The sequence below is a fragment of the Temnothorax curvispinosus genome, unplaced genomic scaffold, assembly GCF_003070985.1.
Source record: "Temnothorax curvispinosus isolate PA1 unplaced genomic scaffold, ASM307098v1 QBEX01018473.1, whole genome shotgun sequence".
In the NCBI taxonomy this organism is placed as follows: Eukaryota; Metazoa; Arthropoda; class Insecta; order Hymenoptera; family Formicidae; genus Temnothorax; species Temnothorax curvispinosus.
The window spans coordinates 456,063-481,931 of record NW_020228253.1 but is presented as its reverse complement, the minus strand read 5'-3'; the positions used below and the strand labels follow the sequence as shown (position 1 = coordinate 481,931).

The following is a 25,869-nucleotide window of genomic DNA, read 5'->3' as shown; positions in this document are numbered from 1 at the left end:
TCTTACAAAGATGAAAATCGACGGAAAGACACTACATCGATAGTAGAAATTGCTATCTGGTCAATTAATGATAGCAACTGCGAATCGGTCGAAAGAAGGGAAAAAAGAAATACTCTCTCGAGTATTCACAAAGCGATGTACTAGCGAGTTTTCTCATCAAGACGGGATACTCCTGTTCCCGGTACAATTAAGACCAATTATTTATTATAAGTTTTCGTTTGCGTCTGCAGGCAGACCCATCGTAAACAAGATCTAAAGGCTCGAACTATCGGGTAGGTCGTCGTTTTACGAAGCAAAAGAAATTACTCGACGTGCAATAAAACGTTACAATTAAAAGCGTCAGAAATAACGATCGATGTAAAATAAAGTCAAAACAATTATCAATTCTGTAAAAATAATAATCGAGAGCAATATGTTCTCGATATGACGTATCAAACGTGCGGTGTACTTATCAAGACACGGGAGGCGGGAGGTGGGAAATTTGTTTCTTCGATCGCGCATCGTTCAAAGTTAGTACACGGCTATAACGTTCCATGTGTGGGTATGCTCGCGTATGTCCGCTGCGAATGCGCTCGTGATGGAACACGTCGGGACGGTTGGATAACGTATATCTATGTAGATTGTGTAGCAATGGGGGCAACAATAATCTATAATGCACAGCACTCTGCAGAGCGTGCATGTCTCCATGGTGCCACGCTGCTCGACGAAACCGCTCCGATAATGAATCCTCGGAGCGATTTCCTCACATGGGACATACATTGCATTTAACACTTTCAATATGTCTTTAATGTTATCCCCGGATATATGAAATTTAGAATAAACATCAATATTGATTATATATTTATATATTAAAATTACAAATTATTTTTGTTATTGTTAATTGTATCTCAACATGGTGCTGCTAATTCAATCAATTAATTCGACATCTTAAATAATTCATTAAATAAAGAGAGACAAATATTTAGTTTCTGACTAATAATTCTGATTGACAAAAATTTAATTAGAAATATATACATCATGTATTTTTCTTCATATTGAAATATTCTAATATTAATTACGCTTGCTGTAAATATTTAAATTAAAATAAATTTGCGTCACTTTTTATATACACACATTATTAAGAGGTATTATATTGCGCTGCAAACATTCTTGACGAAAAATATTATGCCGCCGTCGTCCTTCGATTTTGCTTGTTTCAGCCGTCATGATTTATAACGTTATAGTCCATACAGTTTGCTATCCTGCTCGTATAAATTCAATGAATTATGTAATGTCGGTTACCCGTTTCTCTGAAAACGCATCGTCGACTATACATAAATTATTAGATGCGACCATTGTACGGGTATATAAAATATGCGTGGTATCACTGATGCATTACCGTAAACGGATCTCTATCAGTTAATACATCATTATAATTTTAATTAAATTATCCTCGAAGTATACGCTACCGTGCGACTCGCAAATTAACGATTAACTGCAACTGTTTTTGCGTAATCCAAATTATGCAAGGTATGAAGAACGCGGTATTACCAATATTTACATTAGTATTACACTAATTTTATTTCAACAGAGGGCATTGTCTTGAAATTAAATGCAATTAATTTGATGAATTGCATAACAGCAAAATGTAGTCGCCATAAATTTTTTATGTAGTTTAGAATTTTTTATTAAGGTATAAATTAGTGTTTGTAGGGAATTACAAAAATTATGAAAATGTGAATATAAATAAGTAAATGACTGCCGGTTGACCAAACTGTCGCAGCTCATAGTCTTCTCTTTTGCGGAAGAAAATTTAATAAACTTAAACTTTTTATTTTATTTAAGTCTATAATTAGCTCTCGTTACTTCCATATATCTGCTCGAGTCTGTGAAGGAACAGGCTGTTCCGTTTGAATGATGAAAGACGCCAGACACAACAGCTGGTTATGCCGATGAAACCAATTACGAGCATCGTGGTCATGTATGGACCTATAGACAATCTCCGCTCGGGAGATCGATCTAATGGGCGCGACTGCCAGTTAGCATGCATCATCGGCGATTTAAGTGAAACCGACTCCGATCAATGGCACTCCCTCCCTTTCTCTCCCTCTCCCTCTCCCTCTCCCCTCTCTCTCTCTCTCTCTCTCTCTCTCTCTGTCTATCAATTTAAAGCTCGATTTCGCTTTAATCCCCTTACGTAAAGTCGCTTGGAAAAATGCCGACTAACGCGGGATCTATGCTAGCTCAGTGGACCTTGATGTCACACCTGGCCGAGCCGACATTCACCACAGACATTGACCTGTCGATGTGCAATAACATGTATGTTGTGGAATAGAGCAGAAATACAAACACGTACGATACGTGATATAGGAAAGAACGTTGAATAAAAAATGAGGAAAGATATGCAAGATACAGGGAAATACAGGAGAAACATATTTTGTTAATAATTAATTATACATAATTGTATTTTAAAATACACATTAAATTTCCTCAATTTTATATTTAATTTATACAAGTACAAAATGTATAATGCATGATACAGAAAAGAATGGAAGAAGATATTCGAGGTACACAGAAATATAGGCGATACCTATTTTTGTCATTAATTGTACATAATTGTGTCTTGAGATACAATAAACGTTCTTGATTTTATAATTTTAATAATATTACATTACGCATAAATAATAAAGCTTTCATCGAACGGTCATTATTTTTACATTGCGTTTATTAAGTTATCTTAGCAATTGGTAACAGGATCCCTTGATATTACATATCAAACCATATTAATGTTATTTGGTGATTACTTCTTGTTAACGTTCCAGTGTTAATGCGGATGTTCCGCCGGGGATTCATAATCAAATAATGAAAATTTCGTTCGGGGTCGGTATTCGACATAATGAAATTTCAGTGCGAAATCATACCTCCGATATTATGCGCGGACTTTTCTGCATAAGAGCGAAATTGAAACTATACCTGCGCGCACTACCTATCGCCATTACAGAACCGCGCGGTATCAGTAATTGCAAAAGACAGTACATCACAGTGTTGTACTGCGCGAGGCAGGCACTCATATCCTCTCTCTCAATTTCTCTCTCCCGCACATTTCTCCTATAAGTCGTTAACACATTCTTGGTTCGCGGCGCTGCAGAATTTCCTGCTGATACGCGCGAAAAAGCTTCATATTCGAGCTTAACATCCCTTTTAGAATGTACGATGTAAAGATGGAAAAAGAAGAGAAAGTAAAACGGCCTCTTTTCCGTATGTCTCTATGCTGTGTGTGGCAGCTATTTTTTACATTAGAATTTTTAATTAAGATACTATTGTTTAAATTTTAATTGAAACACCTCAGATTTTTTATAATACATTGAAGAAATACGTTTTGATATTTAACGAAAAAGAATAAAGAACGATATTCCATTATTTAGGATTGACAGGCATTGTTCCAAAAATCTCAATCTCTTTTTTAAAGAAAAAACAATAAATTTAATTTAAGGCATATGAATATTATTTGTGTGTCTTGCAATAATTAAATAAAACAAACGAAGGCATGTCGAGAGACAAGACTTTATTTATCGAGATTTTAATTTGCGTTGAAAAAAAATGAGCCAGTAATAAAGGTGTGATTTCATTGACGCTAGAAACCAGCGGCAGCGTCAAGAAAATGTAGTGGGGGAAGAAGTTCAGACCGTCTCAACTTTTTAGCGTACCGCAAAATTCAACGAAACTTCTTTCCCCACTACATTTTCTTGACGCTGCCGTTGGTTTCTAGCGTCAATGAAATCGCACCTTTAGCCGTCGTCGCGTCGTGATAGCGACTCCCTTTCCAACGCATCAGAGTTCAACCGGCGCGACACGACCGCTCTAATTAGACCTCCCGTGAAATTAATGAATGTAGACGACTTTGACGCGCCGAATTCTGCCGAAAGAACGCGTTGCGTGCCGCAAACCAGCTATCTTCTACCACCTTTTCCGTCAAACGACCCCGAGGGGGTCTCGCCGACCCCGCTTACTCGTCGTTGTTTCGTCCTTCTTCCGTCGGCGCACAATAATTATGGCAGTCGTGTGCATCGCGCTCGCCGTGTCATCCCTCCTCCTCTCCGCGCCCGCCGCCCTCTCTTTGCGAGTTCCGGAACATAGGGGCTGGCTCGTGGTCGGTGGAAGATAGGTGGTGGTAAGGGGTAGGTTTAGTCCGGGAGAATATTAAAGTTTGCTCATTAACCGCTGATGCATTGCCCTGTCGGCTCACCCTTTCCACTCCCCCGCCCTAACCCCCTCCGCCCCCCCTCTTCTTTCCGTCCCGTCTTCTTCTGCGTTCTCGTTACGACGATACGAAAGTAGTCTCGTATTAACGCGGATAAAAAATGTACCGTTCGGTACAGCCAGCCCCCATTATTAATCATCATCTCAGTTTCGAGACGTGCCCCTGCAAGGAACATTCAGTAAATCGTGATCCTGAATAAGGGAGATTTATTATAAACAGAAATGCGCATTGCACACTGATGTGCAATACCTTGTTAAAATTATTTACAATATTGGACAGCAGAATAACTCGATATTTCAGATGTTTCTCTTTGCATTTTTGCGTATTAAGTTAGGTGCAAAATTCAAATTTTTGCGTATTGTTAAATATATAAAATACCTACTTCTGTAAGAAAAAATTTGTCATTTTCACACACTCGCGTATAATATCTTTACTTTCATCGAGATGAGTTAATGTTAACAGAATTGGTATACAATAGTTTTCGAGTTCTTTTGCCTTTGATAATATTTTCTTTAATCATGTCGCAGAACCTTGAAACGTAAACGAGCGTACCCTACGGCGCCCCGATATCACGGCTCAAAGCCTGGCGCTCATCACTCTTCATCGTTCCCTTTGTCATTGAGACAGAAATGAAAGCCGTTGCTGTGGTAACCATTTTAACGTGTCTCCGAAACCACTAATAGCAATTTACCCAACGTGCATATCCAGGTAGTACGTAATTAAGCTCTGCCTCTTCCCACGCCCCTTTGGAGCCACCCCCCCTCCTAACCCCTATGTGAGACACGAGCAGGTTTTGCGGTTGCGAAGCGCGCGCGCGACATGGTAAGGAGAGGGGGAAGGAGGAGAGAGCATTAGCGGCATCATGGACCATGCTCTCTCCCCGGAATGCCGTAGCGAGTCGTTATAACGCTCTTCCTTCCTCGGAGGAACCACAATGCTTCCTGCGAATTTCCAAATCCATCTGGATTACAGCCTCGAGCAACGTTTCATGGTGGAATTTACAGTGAGTCATCGTCGACGGCTCATCGACATTACAACAATATAAGACAAACGAGATATTGCGTTATATGTATTCATACATTTATACGTATGTATAAACGTAACAACTCAATCATCTATTATACAATCTACACTGAAAGAAAAAAATAGTTTCTACAATTACTACAATTTTACTTATAGTTGTTTTAAAACAATGCGGATTATAGCTAACTCAATACTACATTATTGTTGTCATAGCTTTAACATGCATTCACTCAACCATAACATTTTATATACTACAATAGAATTTGCGATTTATGTATAGGAAAGTATATTAAGATTGTACTATAAATATAATAAAAATAATTATAATTGAAAAATCTATGCATATAAAATTGTTATTAATATTATAGCAATAATAACTATATAAAAGTAAGTACCTCAACCATAATTACTCTATTATGTAATTATAGTCGCAAAATACTTTTCGCTCAGTGTAGATAATAAAGAATCTAATTATCCTATTAGATAGTTTAATAGTTAGGTTAGGTGTATAACTGTTCTTTATGAGATATATAACAAACGTTGAAAGATTCTATTTTAAAAAACTGCAAACGTTTTATTATATCAAAATTTAGAATGCAAACAGTATTTAACACTCAAAAATATACTCATTTAAAATGTTACTTCTTAACTTTCTTGTTATCTGTACAGTTATCCAACTGTGTAAAGTTTTAATAATTTAATAATGTAATTGTCCAATATCTGAGAGTTCCGTTACAACTTTGGCATAGTGCGACTTCTTGTTTTCGTTGATCAAGGATTAAAATGCATTGTTCTTCAGCATCGCACAATCAGCAATTTTTGATAGTTCTTCAAGAAATAATCAAACTAAAAACATTTTACTGTTTTATTCGTGTATTTGAAGAAATGTTCATTGTATGTATGTAGAGATTTTAATATTTAAAAATCTAAACAATTTCAAATTAAGTATTCCAGATTTCAGTTACTGTTTTTTATTTTTATTTTTTTATTTTTAAATAAAGAATCGCGTTTTTATAATCACTAGTACACAGTAAAATATATTTACCTAATTTCTTTATTAAATTTCAAACAAATAGTTTACATTTCCAAAATTTGTATCTATATATGCATTTACTTCTCCAATTCGCAACAAAGCCGATTGTTACCATTCTTGCTACTAAGCTCTGTTAACGAGTATACGGTGTAATTACCACTTTGTTCATTCGTCTAAACTGAGTTTGAAAACGGGAAACATGCCACGAGAATAACAGAAACTTTTAAGGATCCACCAATCTGATGAAGCGTGCGTTGAATCAGGGTTAAAAGTTTCGGGCCGACTGTGGCGTAATTAACGACGTTTAGAGATCCCGAGAACTTGTTGATAGGGTCAAAAGTTTGTCCCGGCCAATTATTTGCAATCTAAACAACAAACGCGAGGCACATTATAAGTTGCGCGCAGCGCCATTGTTAATTCGTCGCGTGCCAACGGTCCGCAAAATCTTCACTGATTTCAACTCTCCCTATACGTCGACACGAAACAGATTTACCATAGATATTAGGTTTTAACATGCATAAAAACATTCGTGAAACTCTAAGATTCAAAGACCCGATAGTTTCCGAAACATTGCCATTCATGTAAGCTTTTTCAGATTAAAAGCGGAATAAGTTTGTAATTGATAATCCACTTTAGAAACTTCATTCGTGCATACTTGACAAGTCATAAACGTAAAATCATTCACTCAGATATGCCTATTTCTGCGATTATTAATTGGAAATGATTGCTCCCAAAAATATAAAAAACAACTTGACGTCATCTACTTAAGAAAGAAATCAATATTTTGTAGAACATGAATTAAATAATATTCAGAATTATGAGTCTGCGATTTTCTCGTCCCATGTTGCATTTTATTTCTGTCGCATCATTCTGTCATCTTACGATCGATCTTACTGTCATTTATTGACTCACTTTTCTCCTTTTTAGTCATTCTTTTACTATCCTTCCTTTCTTCCCATCCATTATGCATGTTGAGAAAGAGAGGAAAGTCTAACCGCCGATCTTACCTGTTGCAACGTGAGCTTTCAATTCTCAAAGAACATGGCGACAGGGGATTTGGATATACATTGGAATCAAAAGAATGTACGCATCAACAAAATGTATTGAATTATCATAACAGGTTAAACGTAAGAGATTCTCTCAATCCTTTTATAGAAAATACAATTTCTTATTAATTGCAATATTAAATTCTTAATTAACTAATTTTATCAAAATAAAGTAGATAACTTTCAATGAAACTTTCTAAATACCGAATATCTTTCAATAATCCCCATTTATAAAAATTCAGAATAATGCGAGAATATTCATTCTTGAGAAAATTTTGACTAAAATATAAAATATAAAATGCAAATAAAAATTACATAAAAATAACTTATAACATTTTATAACCAATAAAAATGAGGAATATTTTTGATATAGCTCATATTATACTCTCATCTATTCTTCTTCCTTTCGTAACTATGTTGCAAACAACTAAAGACAGCGATGGGCGAGCTGGTTAGTTTTGCATGTATGAATCTTGGGTTCTCTCTTTCTTGGATGCTCAAGGGAGATTATAATGCATGAACGTTGCAATGGAAGCTTTAGCCCATAGACCAGAGGGCATTAAGGGCAGGCTTCGATGGCGCGTTACCGCGTATGTCTGCATTATGTGGAGTTTACTCGTGGATTACGACAGTAAAGTACGGCGGCGGTGGTAGTTCAGGGGGTGGGAATAAAGGGCAAGAGGGGGCGAGGAGAAAGAGGGAGGAGAGGGCGGCAAGCATCGGCTAGTGTTTGCGATTGCCACATTCGTGGTTATTGGACGGTCGTACTGTTTAGCCCTCGATGATTATGCTAAATTATTGTTTACACCGTTCTGCATAGTATTCATCTATTTGCCGTCAGCTATACGAGCCGCTGTAGCTACGGCTACACCTGTTTTAATTACACAGAAGAACTGAAATATATATTAATTAATTTGCGCGTGTCCCATATGCGCCATTAATTAATCCGTAATACCAGCGCGCATTTGAATTTTCGTAGCTTCTGCGTTTGACTTTTTATACCGGATATAACGTCATACATAAAGAAAGTTTGACATAATATTATTTAAACTGTTATAAATAAAGAATTTCTCGTAAAATATTACGCGAGCCCCACACACACACACACACACATATATAATTGTCATAAAAACGTTTTCAGTTTTGTGTGTGTGTGTGTGTGTGTGTGTGTGTGTGTGTGCGTGTGTGCGCGCGCGCGCGCGTGTGTGTGGTGTGAGGTGTATTAAACGTTCTTTATTTTTGAATAACCAAAACTGACCGTTTCCGTGTATTGACGCGTTAATCATTGGCTTCCGGCAGTACGGCGATTAAACCTCAAAGTCATTCCAAAAGATAGATACCCCGGTGTAGGATGCGAGTTTAGGTGAGCAGAAGGGATAATCCCATGGAGTTAGTGTCAGTCAAGCCTGAATTACGACGTGTGATGGTATGGACGGCTCTATTTGCTGTAAAATTATGATAAACTGCGCCTCGCTAGCCGATAATAAATACGTGATCGATGGCCGCTGTTATTTCCAAATCGCGCCATTACATGACAGAACGGTGGGTAGGAAAATTTTAAAGCAATAAACACGCGTATCGTGAATAAAATTGTTGTATCTACCTCACGAGAAATCAGCACAGTGTTTTGTGTGTTGCACATTTTAATTACATTTATTTTTCTTTAATTTGGATAAAAATATTAAGAACTAAAAATAAAAAAAAATTAATAGATATTTCAAAGACCTATAGAAGTATTAAAAAGGATTAATATTTCAAGTCTTAAAAAATACTTAAAATATTTTAAGTATTAAAAAGGTTCAAGACTTCGAAGATTTTTGTCAATTTTGTTAATCTTCTTTCAGTCTAAGGATAGTTTATATGCAAATGCAGTTACTTTGGAAAAACAGATAATCAGCGCAGTTGATTCTAATAGCTTCAGACATTACACACCCGACACTAATTGCGAAGTGCGAAATATCGATTGCAGTTATGCGGCTGTTATGGACAGGTAGTACTGGCGGAGCGATATCTATCAGATCATCTCGAAGTAGATTTACGGCATTTAATCACTCGAGTTTAATCGTGATTATCGCACAGGATTACGCACGGAATTATATCGACGTGTATGTCGTGAGTGTTTTTAGTGTCAATCCAACATCGTTTGGTGTTCAACTGATGTTAAAGCAAACACGACGTGGTGGAAAAGATAGATAATTAAAATTAAATGACACTCTAAAAATAAGCGACGACTAATTTAACCTACGTTTGTATAAGACCTACAAATCTATCCAGCATGGTGTAACTTTGGTATTATAGAAAAGTCAATTTTTGTAAATTATAACTATTAATTGAGATGACGAAGCTAAAGTCTATATACAGACAATTTATCTCGGGTCATATTGTAGCTAATTATATTTTTTCCGACTATGTTTAATTCGCATTAGTTAAAGCACGAATTGTGTTCGACTTCGTTCATTTATCATGGATAATTAGCGCGATATTCGGCAGTAATATATTTTTGTGATAATTGTCACGAAAATTTGCTCACGTGAACGCTTCCATGCGAATCGATATACACTTGCACCGCTGAAAGTTGCCCTCATGTACGCGAGTTTTGCTATTTTCGTTGCATTACCACACGTGTATGATTAAATTTCTGATGGAACCGGCATCGCGGCATTCGCAGAGGCGCACACGTTTCTAAGGACTCCCCGTAGATCCGAGGACGTGGCGGATAGAGCAATCGTTTCGCCATTGTGCGCGCCTGGCAACTCCTCACCAATAATGGAAATGGAGAGGGCATTCGAGTAGAGATTGCGCCTGATGGTAGATTGGTCCGACATCGTACAAAGCTCCGTAAAGAGACAACGCGATGCCTCTATACAGATTGTGATCCGCTTTTTTTCCCTCCTCCGCTATCCCGCCTTTTCAAAGCGAAACATCTTGATCTTTCAAAGGGCAAAGGATGCTCCGTCTACGGTTTGGCTAAGTCTCTCGCAGGGCTTTTGTGCGATTTGAGACTGTAGATTTTTTTGAATCATTGAATTCTGTGAAATCTCTACATTTTTTTGTATCACTAGATTACTAGTCCGCTGAGAATCTTGGATTTCGATTTTGTTAAATCTAGATTATTTTGATCTATAAGTGTCGGATAAATTTTAATTTTTAGAGTATATAAAGTTTCAGTCCATTTTCTACTTTTTCTTGTGATTATAGATTCTTAGTTTGTAGTGAATTCTCGCTTGTGATAAAAATTGGTCGCACGTAACAGAAAGTAACTTTATCGGGGAAATGCAATTTCGGGGGAAAATGCCGCTGTTCGTGGTGACGTTCGGTAAACTAACAACGTTGCAATCGGTTCTTTCTCGTTGGACGTTTCTCTATTAGTTTGTTTGAAAGTCTTTTCCTATAAAAACCCGCTGGGAGACATTTTGTTCCACAAAACGTGTTATGTCCGGAAATGTCAAACTTTACACGAAATCTAGGAACTTTTTCTCCTCGCTGAAAAGTAGGGATCATCGATATATCAAAAATTTGACAGCTCATAAGCAGAAAGTTGTAACTTATAAACAAGATAAAAATAAAAAAATATGAAACTCGTAAAGTAACATCAAATGTATTTTAAGTAAATTGTTAACTTGTAGATGTAAAAAATCTAATAGAATGTATTCTATTTTTGAAAACAACGTTCAATCACATTTGTCAAACATTAATCGAATTAATAATCGGCACATTTTGTTCGGTTTTGCGGATGATCAAAAGTGTTCATATCCGTGAAGATAAGCGACAATCATTTGTCTTTTGAAGATTCAGTCGTGACAGTCGAACACCGAGAACGGTGATAACGCGTAAAATTGGGAATCATTTTTGCGAGCAGTTTTCTCTGACGCTCGCTGCTTTTTACGCTCACGCGTAACATTCATGTGTACACCCGGCGCCATCACTTCAGCAGCCGATAAAATGTGCGATGGAACGCGGTTCCGAAGCGGAAACGGGTTTTTAATGTTTATTTTGAATCACATTTGCCCCGCGCGTTCATCGGCCGAAATGAGCATTTGAGAGATGATTTATAATCCGGGTCGCCGCGCGCGCGGACGAAATCACCGGCTCGTTTTCATTGCCCGCGCATTTTTTTTCAAACCGCCGAGAGTCATCCTCCCTTCCCCTCCCCCTTCCTTCTCCCTCCTTGCCCGCTGCGCCCCCGTCGTTATTTAACGTTTTAATAGCAAAACAAGAGGGAATGGCAGAAAACATTTAGCCGTTTCGACATTCACTCATGTGCGTTTAATCGCCGCCAGATTTCCGCGATCTTTCGCTTTTTATGCGCGGAATCTCGCTCGCGGGAGATTTGATCGCGTTCTTTTTTTCCATTTACATATGCATAAACGTGACAATGCGGAATCCGTGTATTATTCGTTCGCAACGAAGATTGTAGGTACGCGATGTATCGCGGTTGCAGCCGCACATATTCTCCGTTTCTATGGATTTGCCCAACATCCGTCGACTTAGCGGTAACTGTACGAACTAAACTACGAACTCCAAGACGTCACGTATTAACCAATCGGATCGGTTGGCGGTGTCAACGCTTCTCCACTGTCATGTATAATACAATGCGAGTAATTTTGAGCTTCGAGTTCAGACGCGGTCACGTACACACAGGAATTACGTGAGACAAACTACGTTGCTCCGTGCGTGATCGCGCGCCAGGATGTGCTCGCGCGTTGACGTTTATATGGAATGTCCTGGCAAGGTGTTATACTATACTGGCAACATAACGGAGAGACTCTCGATATTTCTACTTCGATTTCTACTTACATATTTTATATTATCCTATATCAATAAGAAAGTGGTGTAAAAATGAAAAAAAAGAAGAAAAAAAGGGAAAAAACGATACCGTCATGCATTTTAAGAACTGTACAATTACCGACGTTCAACCTCAATTTTTATCTTTTAATTATGTATCTGTTAATTATTAAAGATTAATATAACTTTTACGCAGTTAACTATTACGCACTGTCAATTGTGCTGTACTCTCAAAGCTCTTTTTATTTGTTAATTTTATTATCGAGAGTCCCTATATAGTTATTTATCCTTTTATTTTTTATACTTTTAATTTTAATTGAATAATGTACATATTCTTTGTACACTTGTAAAATGCACGAGGAAATTTGAGGTAAAAATCTTTATGGGAGCGTTCGACACAGCATACCTACAGTACGCGTCTGCCTGTTTCCGAATACACACCACGTGCGTGTCGATACACATTGTCCCAGACACGCTCTCTTGCCGGAGTTAAGCCACGTGTGGGGGAAGGGAAAGGGGGGTCTCTACCGCGAAACTACGAAGTTATTGGCGACATATGCGAAAGTTCGTTTAACCCCTTCGTCCTTTCGATGAATATGCAAAAGCGGCGCCGAAACGAGCCGACGATGTTCCAATGCTCGTCGTCGCTCGGAGCAACGTGAAATTCGTTTCGACGATGCATCGCACCGATTCGAGCAATTAAGATAGATCGATGTTTCAGGTCTTTTGAGTGTGCATCAAATCGCTAGTTAGGAATGTGATATACGGGGAATACGAACTACCATGAAATGCTTTATCGTGCAGTTAATGCGTATTCTCGACGAAAGACATTCCACAGATATTTATATCATTCGATTTTATTCATCGATGTTTAATTACTGTTATTGTGTGTTGTAACGGTTACTTAAACTATATAATTAAAACCAATTTAATAATTACATTAGGTTTTTATATCTTTAGGTTAGGTTAGGTTGGGTTAGATCGGGTTAGGTTTGAATCACTTTTAAAGTAATTCAAATTGACGTAGATTTCTAAATAGGTAATAATAAAATATCTTTTTAAAAATGTTAAAGACTTATTGTTTCAAAGAGCTGTTAAGCAGGTCCTTCTGGTTTGTACAATGTATTGCGCGATTTTGTATAAAATAATAAGAGATAAACTTTCCAGTTTGAAACTCGCAGGCCGGATACCGCTGCCGGAAATGTCAAAGATATTAAGTATCCTCTAAGTATTACTTCTGCTCGGGGAAAAATGCCTCTTCTCTTCGCGCGAAAGAATGTTCGCGTGGTAGACAGGTTCCATTTCCTTGGTCTCCGAAGAGATGCAATGACTCTCAAATAAGGACAAGGCCTTGAGAATTTTCGCTGCGCAAAATATTTCTCGCACCTTCATCGATATTCCATTTGCGGCCTCGGGAGTCACACGTATTTACGTAAACACACGAGAGCTAACTCAGTGTGGTATAGCGGCTATGTATATCTGGAGGCGATTCTGCAGGACCTTGTTCAATTTTTCTATAATCTTGAATAAATCTTTAAAATAGCAAACTTTAGATTGTTAAACTTTATTATTATTATTATTATTATTATTATTAAATATTAATATTTATATTTTGTAATTATTGAATTATAGCATTTATTTCGATTTTAAAAATTTTAAGCTTTTAAGACTACTAATTTATAGATTATTGAATTTCAAGAAGATGCTCCAAAATACAAAAACTCGAAAAACTTTTTTATCGCTAAAATTTCAGTCAAAACTTTAGATCTTAATAATCATAAATAAATATTATTAATTCGCATGGTAAGCTTGTATAATTAGTATAATTATTCATGCTAATAGTGCCGATATATTCTGTTATTTAAGTATTCTGTTATTCAGTAATTAATGTTTTTTTTATAATAAACAGCTCAGGAATGCAATGCATATTTATATTGCAGTAACAGATGGTCAATAAAAATGAAGTTTCGGCAAACAAACGCGTTATTGATCGCAAAACTTGGACGAATTTATGTTTACGTTTATGAATATTTCATATATATTTTTTGAATATTTACAGACGTAGGTTTTTCAGGGCATTTACTAATACGCATGACACGCGTATTTGTTGAGGTAAAATATTTGCAGATTCCAATATTGCGTACAAAAATGTACATAATACTGAAATCGTTATGAGCAGTGAGAATAATATTTTGTACACGAAAATTCCTTCTTCAATTTCTCTCCAAATTCTCTGATTATTTTTTATCCCTTTCTCTTATTTTACATTCAATTAAAGGCTACATCATTTCTTTATAATCAATATAATATAGTATAATTATAAAAGTAATTATATACTACAGTTTAATTATAAAAGTATTTTCAATTTAATTTGTTTGCCAGACGTGACCACTTTTCCTCTATATTTGTGACGTTCATGATATATTCCCTCTTCTTTCACACTCCCATGCGAACTTTCCGGTTCATTCATGAATATGGAAAATTAGACTTTTCGGCGGTTTTTTTTCCCCATCGCAAATTGATTCCACAAGTGGTGCGTGCATAGTATGGCGATTAATTCGAAGAGAAAAAGATGGATTTCAATAATACTTGCATGCGGAAATTAAAATTCGCTTTTAGAGTAAGTATAAACGTTCGCGAGTTACTGGAAAAAAAGTATGTCGCGACGCGACGGCGAGAACAAAATTGCCATTCGGAACACATTTGTAGAATTACCGCATCATCAAATCATTAAAATCCCCAAACATTCGTATCTTTATTCTTTAACTTTTTCCTTCTTCTGCAAGTTTTAAACTAAGTTCCACCGATTAGATTGTGTGATGGAATTTTATATATAATCCACTTACCCGGTTTTCACAAAGTTCGCAAAATACTGCATGATACTCTCCGAGAGTGCCATTTCCAGTCTCGTGTAGTTTTTCGGAAAATGGCCAAATCCCTCCACCCACAATGGTGCCCCGAAGACGAATGGAAGCTCTTCGCCGTGCACTGAGCCCATCTTCTGTAAACAAAACAAGAATAAAGTTACGCGACTTCTCTGCGTTCTTTATGTGTGTAATCAAAAAATAAAAATACTTCTTAATTTAAGTATAATATTACTTTTTAATTTAATACATAAGTATTAAACACAGTTTTAGTAGAACAAGTAAAGAAAGTGTTGATATTAATTTGGACAAGAGAGAAGACGTAAAATGTATGTTGAAGTTATTAATTGTAGTAAATGATATAACTGATAGATAAAAATGGAGGCGTTCTCTGGTCTGCTTTAATTGCGTAATATAGCGTTGGCTATAAGTCAGAAATAATATCGCTTAATGGCCGAGATTTAGAAATTGTCGTCGTGAGCGCGAGCTTATCCGCAAGCTCGATCATCGCGGACACGTCAGATGCGATTCAATTTCACCGACGTCTTCAGCGGAGAATTACGTTCTGGCTAAAACGTTTATAGCTGACGTTAAGAACGACCGTCAGTCCAAATTCGATAAAGCATTCGAAGACGCAGACTGTAATCTCTCAATCATTAAAATATTTTCATATAATATACATAAAACTTGCGTAATTTCCTGAAATCAGAAAAATCAAATGCCACACATTACAAATTATTATCCTTAAAATATGTGATTGCGGAAAATCCTTCAGATATAATAGACTTATGGATTTCACAGAATCTACGAATTCGGAGATACCAGACTCCCGGAATCGATCTCCGCTGGCGCACAGTCCGCTGTGCCGAGGAAGCTATCTGTTCCAGCGAGCACTGAAATGGAATCGGCGATTCTAAGGCGATTACGTACGTACACGTCCGTGCCGAATGGCGCACGAAAGGGCATTTACCAAGTAGACGAGCTTAGTTCCGAATCGGTACTGCAGCGCGGGTTAAGACGCTGCCCCAATAATAGAGAGAAAGAAAGTGCCATGAGAGCGAGAGAGCGAGAACGATAATCAGCGCGGGAGAGAGAACGAGAGAGCAATGTTTGTTCGCTTCTTAAAGCGATAACAATGTATACAATGAGGAATAAATTAAGAAGACGGCACAAAATAACAACAAATATAATATATAAAGTGATATAAAGATTAATGCAATAAGAAAATAGAAAGTAATGAGACGATATAAAATAGCAATGTGAATATAAAATAAAGAGCAAAGAAGGGGAAAGCGAAAGAGGAGAAACGGATAAAGGAGGTAAAATATGGAATGCAGAAACCCAAATCCAAAATGTCCGTGTCGGGTATTCGTCACTGTCGGAACGAATCCCCGAGCTTTATCGAAGTTGTTTTGCCAACTAGGTTCCGTCATTGTCGAGAGCGTCGGCTAACCGGCAATGTACGACTGCTACTGATACCATTAATTTCATTAAGGTACACTCAGTATGTCCCGGCGAACTGGGGCGATCCGCTGGCGAGTGATCGATGCGCCGCGATTGGGAACACGGAGCCTCGATTTTCTTCTGCTGCGGTCATCCAGAGTTTGATTTTTCAACTAAGAGTCGGAATTCCTTCTTAATTGCGCAACGGAAAGTGGAGAGCTCGAGGTTATGATGAGATTGGCTATAAAAGCATCTGAGATTGGATTACCGGAATATTCGATATTCCATATCCGACGGCGATCAAGGGTAATGGCCACATCTCGTTCCGATTACTCGCGCATTTGTTGGTCCCTCAGGTGTATATAAATGGCCCGGCCGCCGCCGCCGCCGCTCCGCGTTCCGATTTTCTTTGAGAATGGATTTTCAGCGATTTGTCCCGGCCTTTTCGCGTGACATAATAAATCGACGCCGATGACCTCCCGGCGCTTGCGAAAAGCCCGAAAATTGGCGCCGGGCGTGAAATTAAAACGAAAAAAAAAAAGAAAGAAGCGGGATAGAAAGAGAATAGAGCGCGCGCGCGTTCACGTCGCGCTTTCAACCCTTTTTGGCACAGGTCTCGCGGCCGTCCCCGTAACTTTTAGTTTTTATTCTGCAGTTCTTTTTTCGCTCCAATTTCGCTCCTCTTTTCGACCTGAGGTTCGTCCACCGTATGCGCGCAACGCTCAGCTGCCATAAAGTCGACTTCCGGGATGTCTGGCATCGACAATCGCAGTTGCGAGTGCAATGGCCGAGCAATTTCAATTTTAACGCCCACAAATGGAGGACAAATTTTATGCGCAAGCAGTGAAAAAATAGATGTTGTTAGCGAAATTTGTTCCTGTTATTTGTGAATTACTTCGTCAAATTCAAATTTATCTTTTATATAAATATCTATCAAAGAAAGAGATTAAAAAATAGGCCAAGTCATTTATTGGTTCAAGAATGAAAGACAAAATTAAGCTAATCTATTATTAAGATAATTTCTAATTTCTTTAACTTAAATTATATTTGACGAGTTAAATTGCATTAGCATTGAAATGGCTAAAAGTACTTGAACTTCTTTGCATTTTTTTTTTTTTTTTCACACGATTTCAGATACCGTAATAAAGACATCTTTGTTGAATAATGTGAATTTAGTAACAGCATCGGTAGAGTAATAATATTAACATACTTTTTCATGCGTACCTCAAGCATAATGAGCGTTATCATTTCTACTGCCGTACGCAGTTTCATCTAATTTTAGTACCTTCACTCGCGGGGAATAAGCGGACTCAGTGTGTAGTATCATTTTTGACTTGACCATTGTTCTCCGCGGGAAAATTTCCACCGACCTGATTAATCCAGGTGGTCTTGACAAACGTCAAGAAACGCGCGTGAAATAACTGGTTTAATGAACCGGAAAGAATGACCAAAATTATTTTATCTTTACTAAAAATGTATTCAGCAGAAATTTAATCTCTAAAAATTGAATTCTTCAAAAATTTTAGAGCTACCAATTAGCAGAATAAATCATATTTAATTGAATATAATATATAAGACAATCATCTTCTTAATACAACTTAATTTTTATAAATCAGAAAAATAAGTTAAGATAACAAAATTAAGAGAAATATGAATTAATAAATTATCTATATTTGAAGTTATTATACATGTTGTTTTTATTTTTTTAAAAATAATGATTTTAGAACACTTTTTAATGACAAAATAAAATAATAAACATTAATTACATGCTAACCACAAATATAAAACAAATCTAATAGAAGTTAAAAAAATTTTTACCTTAGATCAAAACAAGAAAATATAAGAGATAAATATTATGAAAAAATTATAGTCTTATTTTAGAGACCACGATTTTTCAAGTTTTTGTGGAACACACATTATTGCAGTTTTTGGCGTTTGACACTCACGAGTGCAAAGAACTATCGTCGACGTTCAATGCTGTTCCGACTTTTAAGATATTATTCTCTCTTTCCGGGCCTTTCACGGACAAAGAAAAGAGGGAGAAAGAAGGGCAAATGCAGGGGAATGCTTTGAGTTTTGCTGATCCGCGCTGCGCTACAACTTTAGCAGAGACGTATTCGTGAAAACGGGGAAAAACAATTCCGCGAGAAGGGCCGACGCGACAAAGGCGGAAAGGCAGATCGGTTAAATGTTGAACGAGAGAAAACGCTGGCAATGCTCTCCATTATTAGAACTCAGCCTTTTCGCTCGCGCGCGTTACGCTAACGACTAACGACTCTTCGACAGCGCGGCCTTCCTTTCTCTGCTTTCCCGTTGAGCAGATAAAAATTTTCGGTTGTACGAATCCCAAACATGTGATAATGTAATTAAAATTATTTTTTAATACACTTTAACATTGCATATACGTTTTTTTTATCACCTACATTTTCTTCCTGATTTGTTTAATTTTCCTTATTTCTCATTTTCTTCTCTTTACTTACTCACATTTTGTTGTTCACGCTATCGCTCATGCTCCACTAGGAAGATTAAAACATTTAAAATTTCCTTTTCTTGCCGGCGCGGACGTTTGTTACCTGAATATTTGCCTGGCGTTGCGTGGCGCGAAACATTTTTCCGCATTCTCTCGCCTTATATGCAGAATTGTCGTAAGCGTAAAAGTTGCTCGCTGTTATCCGGCGAGTTTGCAGACGCGCAAGAAACGCACTGTTAATGCCGCATCTTGGCTGAAGAGCGACTCCCGAGGTCGCATTACGCCGCCTTTGTAACGTCGTCGGTCTTAACAGCTACGAAGCGACGTCGGCGAGGATTACGGGACGCCCGCGTCATGTCGGAGTGACTTCGCGGACCTTCTTGTGCGACCACTTAGCCAACGTGTGTTTAACGATTCGATTATAACAACTAATGTATTCATGACTTTTCTAACGATACATTTCAGAAGTTTCCAATTCTACAAATAGCTCAGGTTAAAGTCAGCTTGAATTTCATTCGAATATATATATATATGTATTCGTTACCTCTGCTCTGACTCAATTCTGTATGTTGATGATTTCTTCGTCACATAGTATGTAAAACGGCTCAACTTTCTGTGCAAATTTAGGATTTCAAGAGATGGCAGAAATACAAGTGTTTGTATTATAAAATAAAATGTTTTTTAAGTAATGAACAAGAGCAAAAGAGAATATAAGGAATCGTGAGAGAGACAAAATACTTTACGTTTTCTGAATTACATGTCTATTTATAATCAAGATTTATTTTCTAGATCACTTACTCCAAAATCTTTGTAATTATGCAAACGGTATATTTATAGATACTGTTTTGTTCCACTTGATGCAACATCCTGGATTGTTGTAGACCGGCTATAAGCGTAAATGTGGGAAGAGATTTTGATTTTGGTAATACGAGAGAGCATGAAATTCTACGATGTAATCTCGTTGACGCGATTGGACCTCCTTTTCGCTTTACCCTTACCTCAACCTCCCCAGTTCTTGGATACCGACAGGATCACGACGGCATTCCTGACGTTCCGCAGATGCTGGCAAATTTCAATTCGTGCTTCGGTTAAATCGTGTCGTCGTAAGAATCAACAATACGAGACACTATCGAAAATAACGTTAACATTTATTTTGTACTGATAGCAATGAGAATTGTCGATCGTCAGAAAGTTTTATCATAATTAATGTAATTTGTAGAATAATTAGGTCTACAGTATGAAAAATTTAATACTTCTATCTCTCAATTATTTCTAATTTTAAAAACAACAAAAATTCCTATTATTGTACATTAACATTAGAACTACCGGAGATTAATCTATATTTATTTCTACCGAAGAAATCTTAGAAAAGAAAAGAGAAAAAGATAAAACATAAAATTAATCATCTATAAATTTTCAATAAAAATCAGGGAAAATTTCGGAAATTAAGATGTTTTAAAAATAAGTAATAAATTAGTAATTATTAAAAAATGTCAAAAGATCATTTTGACTCCTTTGGTAGTTCTAGTGTTAAACTTAAATTGCATATTTTATGCAAAATGTAGAAATATAAGCATACATTTTTTCAAGCAGTTATTTATTACAGCCGAAATCAATAGATTTTCTGGTTAAAGTTTCTGCAAATTTTTCTAGTCCATAAGAAATCGTAATAAATTCGAAATAGCACTTACAATTAAATAAAGCTCCATTAGAATATCTAAGCATAATTTTGAATTCATTGCAAATTCTTATGGAATAGAAAAAGAATTCCTTTTGTATCTCTGAAGAAGAACTCAGAATTGATGACATAAAAATAAATTTCTTTTGAACTCTTAAAAGTCCTTTTAGAGAGCAGAAATAGTATGGAAAAAGAATTCATTTTATAATTCGGGAATTCACAAAAAAGTCTTTTTCAATTCACTTTGTTTTCTGAGTGTTTTTCTTATACCAAGCTAAATAATATCCAGAAATATTGTTTAGAAAGATTATTCAGAAAAAGTTATTCACTTACAAGGATTCTTTATTTACAAAACGTAACTGATTTAAATAACGCTGCTGTTGACATGCGAAGTGTTTGAAGCGCACGGTAATGGACATCTTTTTGTAGGAATTATGAAAACTACTCGACTTGCTTTACCAATGTAAATATAAAAAAGACATAAACACTTATTTGTATTTTCTTATTTGTTATGTAGTTATACATAAGCATTATATAATTTACTAGCTGGTTACCCGGGGCTTCGACCAAGCGTCTTTTTTTTTAAACGACTTTATTTGGATAAATTGTACTTCTTTATATTGTATACCTAATTATTATAGCTAGAGTAATAATGTTCTAAATCTAAAGTGTGCTTTTAGAAATACGTGTAAAAATTATTTATAATATAATTTAATGTACAGGCTAAATTTTAAATCTAAAATAAAATACGAATAGAAACACGTAGCCTTTTTCAATGTAGATTCACACAAAGACGTCGTTTAAAGAGTGGATGCAGCTAATCCTGCAATTTACATTGAGAGATTGGAGAGAAGGAACGTGGATTACAACTGGATATTGAAGAACACACAAGCATTGTGTACAAGCATTCCGACCACTAATTAGCATTCGCTCTAATTTTGATTAATTTATCATATCGTAATCTCGCTGGCTGACGAGATAACGCTGTAACGTTATGACAGTAGCTGCACGAGTAATAACGTGACAATAGCGTTCTGACGTAATACATCACGTCCCCTTTGGTATGCGGACCACCGTGCGCATAACTACGTGCTCCATTTGTAGCGTCAATTATTAACTGCACAACCTATTTTCCTAAAAAATCTCGAACTTCTCATCTGTCCTACTTGACTATTATTTTCCGAAAGAATCCATGACTTGACTCTTAGAAAGATGAAATGTTTTCATATGTAACTCGTTATTATTAGACGCAGTCTTTATCATTAATTTTAAGCCTACTCTAAAGTTAGCTCTATTGGAGTCTCAAGTTGAATAGTACAATCACATAAACAATTCGATAATATGCTAATAAGCACCTTAAACTCTTTCAATATTTTGGTATATTCAGAACACTATTCATTATATACGATCAAATATAACAAAACAACGTATCTTTACAAACATTATCAAATGTATATTAAGGAAAATGGAAATCTTGATTGCCGTCAAAGAGTTATTAATTTCCCAAGTAAACATTGTTCCATTTTCCTTACTAACCAATATTTTTATATTATTTGCAGGAACAAAACAGGAACAAAACGATCATCGACGAAATTCTAAGAAATTATCGCGAGATTGGCATCGATTTTCTACATATATATATGCATGATTATTTCTTCTCAAATGTACGCGTGTGGATTTAAATTTAAATGGAAAAAGTTGGACAGTGCGAATTTTTCGTCGCGGAACGATCGCAGCAATTTCCAGCGAACAGGCGGAAATGCGATCGACTTCCATCCTTGTGTTCCCCGAGGTACAATGGCGACTCAGACGTGGATCAAGCACAGCCCGGTCGGAATAGAGGGTATTGTTTCTATTGCCTATTATTTCCGCGTCGTACGAAATCGTGCATGCGCCATCGAAAAATCTGATGAAATAGACGAACGAGATAAATGCATCTCTACAAACTTGCAAAAAATTTTTTATCTACTTATATCTGGTGCTTCCGTAAGAAAGAAGGCCATCTTGAATCAGAATATCAGAAGCATTACCGTTTACATGAATACAGATAATGTCTCGTTTGAGAAAAAGTTATTCAGTATTAGATAATTAAAAGTTTAGCGGGACAGATATATAACTGTTCAAATACGATTTGAAGGTTTTAAGTGGCTAGTGCGTTTTCCCAATATTCGCTACATAGAAGAAACGAGAAAGTTTAAAGCATATAAATTTTTATGTACATCTCTCCCATCGACAGAATCGATCATTATTCACCACGGCGGTTGTGTTACTAATCCTGATAGCCGTTTCGCACTCTTTTCTCGGCCATTTGAGATCGCAGCGACTGCGACAGTTCACGATCGCAAACTTGCCCGCTCGTTTTGTGACTAAAGCTTACGAGCGCGTTTCGGCGCTCGTTTGCCCGTCAAAACTACGAAGAACGAGCATGCAAATTGTCGGACACCCGCCATAAAACGGCGAAGCTTTTTCCACCAAATGGCGCCATCCGTTTGAAAGCGCGTCTATTTGGCTGCTATTTCCCCGACGACCGACGTACATCCTTCTTTTACTTTATCATTGCGCGGAGGTATACCCAAGCATCCGCGGTTTAATCTTTGAGCGCTTTAATAAAACATCAAGCGGCTTATTTGAAGCAATGACAAATCTCTCGATTTAAAATGATGTATCGTAGTAATAAGAAACACTAATATAAATTCTGATATAGAAATCAGTTAAAATGATCAAATAGCTTTAAAACTTGCTGAAAGGATAAAAGTTCTAAAAATAAAATATAAGATGTAGCAAATTTTCCAAACAATATATAAATCCGTCAATATTTTAAAAGTGGAATAATGAATAATATTTTGCTTTAAAATGAAAAAAAAAATGTATTCTTTGTTTAGTAATTACTTTTCTTATGTTATTATTTTAACTTAATAATAAAGAAGATATATCATATAATTAATTTATTTTACCCCAAAACTCATGCAATTTTGTATTTGTACTGAAGATGTCACTTGATCTGCTTTACACAAAGCACATGCAATTTCGTATTTGTAGTGTCGGTGGCAGCCGACGAATGGCAGAGCGTAAATCATCCGGGCATTCTCCGGGATGCCTATCGGTGGACAATTTTTTTAAATTGCATTCATAAATACCTGTTGCGTGTGAGCATTCACGCGAAAAGCGCATGCATAACCAGCGCGGCGGTACATATTTTAGAGGAACAAATAATTTAATTGCGCTTTAGCGGGCGCGAATATTAAGCCGCCTCGTGTTAACCATGCTCTACGACTACGACAGCTGACAGCCGTAAACTTTGCGATGAATATTTTATTGCGGCGGTGCGTTCTATGCTGCGCTACGAGCGCGTCTATGTACATAGCAAAGTTAAAAAATCTCCGAGAGATATCCAGCCAATCTAGCGCGTCTGACCCGGGAAAAACGCCGGAAAAATGAAGACAAAAATTTTTATTCTTACTTATTAGATTATATTATATAAATGTAGATACACACTAACAAAATGTACACTAAAAAAATTATTATTTGCAAGAAAATAGATTTCTTCGAATTTAGTTCCTTAATTCAAAGAAGTATTAGGTAGATTTGAGAAAATATTTTAAATTCAGAAAAAATGTTTTCTTAAATTTATCCAATACTTCTTTGAATTAAGGAAACAAAATTCAAAAAAATACATTTTCTTGCAAATAATAATTTTTTTTTAGTGTAGATACTATATACATATTATACGCGTATGTACAATCACTACTTTACCTTTTTATTAATTTCACATGTAATTTTGCACAAATTGATTAAATAATTGATTCAAAGACGGCTTTATAATGTCCTTTGTTAAAAATTAATTAATTTTACTTCAAATTAATTATGGATATAGTAAAGTAATGAAAAGTAACGGTTTATAAAAATACATATCTCCATATTGTAATGAAATTAAATTTTATTTTTAATATGTTTGTAAAATTAATTAAAAATTTTATAGAAACTTTTTTTATATTTAATTCCATATTTAAATCACTTTATAAACGTAATATTGTAAAGTTTCACGTATTCTCTTTAATTTTAATCTATTAACGTGCTTCATAAAACTTTTATCGCATCATATTTCTCATCATTATTGTTAATTCTTTTTTAATAGTCACACACAGACAAATGCAATTTACGCAATAAACACAACAATTAAAACTTATTTAATATTTTATTACACTTTGCGATAACAATATGCACTATAAATAAATAATTTCTGTGTGTGCCGATTATTAAAGTCGATCGACCAAGCAATTAAAATTAATTACGACATATGCAACCAATTGCACGCTTACTATTTGAATTTTATTTTAGTCTTCCATTTATTTTCTCATTTTCGGAACGTCGTAATTATACAAACGCGCCCGAGAGAAATGCCGTGGATTTTCGGCCAGGTCACATTTACCGTTAGCGAAAAATTCTCAGGACAAAGCGCTACAAAGAGAAAGAAATTGGACAAAACGGATAATCTCCACGCAGGACTCGCGAGAAGCCTTCGTCCCAGATTTTTTTGTCGGCCCCTCGACGTTTTGTTTCACATCGTTTTGCCCTCCTTTCTTCGCTCATTAGACCGGGGGTACTCCCCCAATTAACTAGTAAAGGATTGTCGCGACAGTGGAGAAAGCACCCGGTTTCGAAGCCCTGTACCGGATAGGTTTAATTAAATAATACGTTTCATCGTCTTCTCGATTCTTCCTTTCATCATCTTTTAGTTTCTTTGCGTCTATCGCGATATAATTTGACCCTAGAACTGGGATCTCTAACGCACTATAAATTGCATTTTTTATCTCTATAAAATTATCGAGGAGACAATTTTAGATACGAATGATAATCTTGTCTTCGTTTGAAACAAAGATATGAGAACTTAAAGTAGCTTTTCCGTTTCATAAAACTCCAGTAATGCGAAATGCATATTTCCAAGGTTAAGCAATATTTAATCAGTATTTTATTTTTCCTTCTTATATTTAAGAAAGAAATTATATTTTGACCATAGAATTATTTAAATTCTCTAAAGAACAATCGTACAAAATGAGAAAAACATTTCTTTGCATTTCATTAAAAAATTGAGACATAAAGTCAAAATAATATAAATTATATCTTTTATTTGACCGAGCGGCTGCTCAAATTAGTCATTAGTCATTTTATAATCCCAATAGGAGATTTTATTTAAGGTTTTTCTAAAGGGAAAGGATGTGTTTTGCGGCACGCAGGGCTTTGAGAGCAAATTTTCTCATAATGCCTTTTTCCAACTTGCAGTTGCTTT

General features: G+C 36.1%; 1 protein-coding gene across 2 annotated transcripts in view; it reads right to left on the bottom strand.

Annotated features, from left to right (window-relative positions):
* Nucleotides 1-25,869, bottom strand: part of LOC112468438 (neuroligin-4, X-linked-like) — a 222,402-nt gene that overhangs the window by 44,365 nt on the left and 152,168 nt on the right. For both annotated transcript variants that reach the window (XM_025037607.1, XM_025037609.1), the window contains exon 9: nucleotides 14,974-15,128. In XM_025037607.1, the coding sequence (XP_024893375.1) occupies nucleotides 14,974-15,128 (155 nt within the window). The remainder of the gene's footprint in view (nucleotides 1-14,973; nucleotides 15,129-25,869) is intronic.